The sequence below is a fragment of the Mandrillus leucophaeus genome, unplaced genomic scaffold, assembly GCF_000951045.1.
Source record: "Mandrillus leucophaeus isolate KB7577 unplaced genomic scaffold, Mleu.le_1.0 Scaffold96, whole genome shotgun sequence".
In the NCBI taxonomy this organism is placed as follows: Eukaryota; Metazoa; Chordata; class Mammalia; order Primates; family Cercopithecidae; genus Mandrillus; species Mandrillus leucophaeus.
Window position 1 is genome coordinate 2,909,205 of NW_012110474.1, and position 3,988 is coordinate 2,913,192.

At 37.8% G+C, this 3,988-nt stretch overlaps 1 protein-coding gene across 4 annotated transcripts in view; it reads left to right on the forward strand.

Moving 5' to 3' along the window:
* Nucleotides 1-3,988, forward strand: part of LAMA4 (laminin, alpha 4) — a 158,306-nt gene that overhangs the window by 75,840 nt on the left and 78,478 nt on the right. For all 4 annotated transcript variants that reach the window (XM_011970603.1, XM_011970605.1, XM_011970602.1 and 1 more), the window contains exon 9: nucleotides 2,515-2,625. In XM_011970603.1, the coding sequence (XP_011825993.1) occupies nucleotides 2,515-2,625 (111 nt within the window). The remainder of the gene's footprint in view (nucleotides 1-2,514; nucleotides 2,626-3,988) is intronic.

The following is a 3,988-nucleotide window of genomic DNA, read 5'->3' on the forward strand; positions in this document are numbered from 1 at the left end:
TCTCTGGGTGGGGAGAAGGTTAGTGCTAGCCCTTGAATACTGACTGAGAAAAGCTAATAGGAGAGGAGGGGCATCTAGCCAATAGCTGTCTTCACTAGCTAATGCCAAGCAAGACACTAAAGCCTGACAAGAGAGACAAAAATAAAAATGGTATTAACCAAGGAGATAGAGAATTATGTTCTGCTAAAACAGCCTGCTTTCAGCATGCTTTGACTCGTGATTCTGAAGAAATGTTTCACCTCCAGGCTGTGATAAGTGCGTCTGGGACCTGACTGATGACCTGCGGTTAGCAGCACTCTCCATTGAGGAAGGCAAATCCGGGGTGCTGAGCGTATCCTCTGGGGCCGCCGCTCATAGGCACGTGAATGAAATCAACGCCACCATCTACCTCCTCAAAGTACGCAGGAATGTTCTACCTTCCACTCTGTTTTCATCCTGGCTTCACAGGCCCGCAGCTAGCAATTCCTTCTACCCCTTTTTGTATCTGAGTCTCATACCTGTATTACAGGTTGTTAGACCTGCAGGTCTAACATACAAAACATAAGTAATTTCATAGGAAATTATGAAAAGTTGATTGTAACTATGAGCTTGGGCCAAACAAGAGCTGCTGTTTACAAAAGAGGTTATATGGGAAATGAAATGACTAAAAGACTAGTATCTACGCACAAAACTACTGAGGAAAGAGAAATACTTATTTCCTTGGTGCAGCCACACATTACTTGTTCAAGTCATTACCATAAATGGTACCACAAGGCTACCATTTCCTTAGCCTTAATTTGCAAGGTTTTGAGTTTGTGTAGAAGCATCCTTCTGTTTCTCTCTCTCTCCTCACCCCATCACCCACCCACCTCTCCTTCTCATTTATACACATTCTCTCTCGTTTTCTCATACTCACACACTCAAATGCACAGACATACACACATACCTTGTTTCTCCTCATAGATCTACTGGTTAATGCCTAGTAAACAAGTTAAAAGCAGCCAACAGATTAAAAAAAAATACAGGAATACAGTTGGCCCTCCATATCCACAGGTTCCACATCCTCAGATTCAACCAATCTCAGATGGAAAATATACTTAAAAAACAATAAAAAATACAACAATAATGAAATGAAAAATACAGTATAACAACTATTTACAATAGCATTGACATTGTGTTAGTATTATAAGTAGCATTATAAGTAATCTAGAGATGATTTAAACTATTCTGGAGGATGTGCATACACTATCTGCAAACGCTAGGCCATTTTGTATCAGGAACTGCAGCATCCCCACGGGGTCCTGGGACCAATCTTCCACAACTACCAAGGGATGACTATATAAAGGTCCTTCTATAGCTAGGATTTAAAAGTTTTCTTTCCCACTAAATCATGGGCTTCTATCACAACCAAATGATATTTTTAAAACAATGATCATTATCTGAGGGAAAATAGAATTAACACCAGCACATTGTTCTACTTCGTTAGTCAATTTAGGAAAATGATTAAGAGCACGGACTTTGAAACTAGATTACTTGTGTTCAAATCCCAGCTCTGACACCCACTAGCTGTGTGACCGTAGATAAGTTATTTAACCTCTTTAATCCCTCATTTTCCTCATACGGAATTGAGAATAATTATTGCATCTATCTCATGGACTGTTGAGAGAATTCAATGAATTGATATGTGTAGAGAAGTTAGAACAGTACCTGGCATACTAAGTACTCACTGCTTTTTGGAGGTGCAAATGATATCCATAGCAGTTGGCCAAATATGTAAAGTGTAAACAAAAACAAAAATTATATTGCAGCCTGGATAGAATCTTATTGTGAATTTTATTCTAAACTTTGAAATTGTTCTTGTCCAAAATTACCTTTTGGAACACATAAAGACACTACCTCCCAGGGGAGTCACCCAGATCCAGGCCTCCTGAAACCATTCAGATTCTCTTTCCTCAAAGGCACAACTTCAAGACAGGAATCATTACAGCAGACAGGAAGTCAGTGTCAAGATCGAAGGGCTCACTCCCAAGTAATCTCGGTAAAGTCACATTTAGACCCACCTCCTCAAAAATGAAAAAGGAGAAAGCAAGGGCTCTGAAATAAAGAGACTTGCATTAAAATGAAAAAAGTTAATTTCTGTACTCCATTTACATCAATCCTGGTGGGTTGGTCCGTTCTTCCAGACCCAACAAAATTAAAATTCTAAAGCTCAGACACCCAGGGTCACCACCAGCCTATATTGTACCTTTGTACAAATCAGGAAAAGGAGCCCTTTCCCCATGGTCAACCCAGTCCCTGACCAGCATCCCTAGTCTAGTGAGGGGAGCTTGCAGAATTTTAGTCCCTAAGGGCCTCAGTCCCTTCTGCAGACCCCACCCTTCACACCAGGCTGCAGCAGCCTGTGGACCCCACTGTTTTGAGAAAAGAGCCTCACGCTCTAATCTGAGTCCTCTTACACTGAAAGAGTTTTATGTACGTTTTTAAAAACCTGGTGTGCACATTGACTAATTATTTTCAAAACACATTTTCCTGTAGACAAAATTGTCAGAAAGAGAAAACCAATACGCCCTAAGAAAGATACAAATCAACAATGCTGAGAGCACGATGAAAAGCCTTCTGTCTGACGTAGAGGAATTAGTTGAAAAGGTATGTACGTATGTATTCAGTTTCTGGGACAGCTTTCAAAGAAAGGATTTAGCTGATGTGAGGCTGGCTGGTCACAAATGACTGAGGCTTAACACGGTCCAGAAAAAATGCAGTGACCCATGTGCCTTAAAATAAATCAAGACCAGACCTGTGGAGAAAGTTAACATACTCAGTCTCTACCGTCTCTTCCCGTTTTGATTGGTTTTCTTGAAAAGCTATGTTTGTGGATAATTTTCTATGTATTTGTGGAGGGTTGATACGGTTGATTTGTTTAGCTAGGATGGTCATTCAGCTGTTTGCCAAGGCATCTTATGAGTAACAGCTATAGAGCATCCAGAATTAAAATTCATTATATGGAATAAAAAATTTAAATATTGTTAAAGTATACATTAAATGATAAATGGAAAGGAAAGAAATTGTCCTGAGAAAGCAATTTCGCTCTTTGGCAGGAAAAAAACCACTTTCAACCATCACTTTACATCCTAGACTAAAATAAATTAACCTATTTAAAGAGTTGACTATAAATCTCAATTCACAAGAAAATAGAACAAAATACTTATTAAATCTTGAAAGGGCATAACAGAACACTTAAATATATTACAAAGAATTTCAATAAAAAGATACAGATTTGACAAGATAAAATTTCAAATACCCAATAAAACAACTAAATAAACGAAAAAGACAACTAGACAGAGAAAAATATTGAGAAAAATACAACTTGTAAAAACTGTCACAAATTAACAGGAAAAGCATTAAAACATGAGCAGAGTCAGTGTGAAAGGCTATTCAATGCACTCCGTAAGAGCCTAATGGAAAAATACCCATCCATGTGCTATACTAATTTTAAAACTACAAATGGAGTCACGAGGCACCATATTTAGCATATTAGAATGTTTCACACAGTTGTTGTTTTTGTTTTTTTTTTTCTAATGACTTTCCACCAGTGCTGGCCAGAGCACTTCCGAATTGCTGCTTTCAGAAACTAGTACTTGACATTATAAACAGTTCTCACGTTCAACAAAAATTTTTAAAAAATAAAATAACAATAGCATTCTCTTTTGACCTTGTACCCCTAACCCTTTAAGAGATTATGCTTTTAAAAATGTAAGTTACTCTAATTGTACCCTTGGAAGATTCATCTATTTTGAAATGCACATGAACAGTGTGTCCCTAGTTCCCCAGCAATGGCACATATTAATCCAACCACTAGTGCTTGAAGAGCAGTCAAATCTCTTAAACAGCAAAGGAAATACCAAGAAACAAATCTTTGTGGAAACTCATTGTTACTTCATGTTGGTATCAGATATGGTTGAAACTTGCTAAAAGTATCTTAATTCTTTTTTCTTTCTTTCTTTTTTTTTTT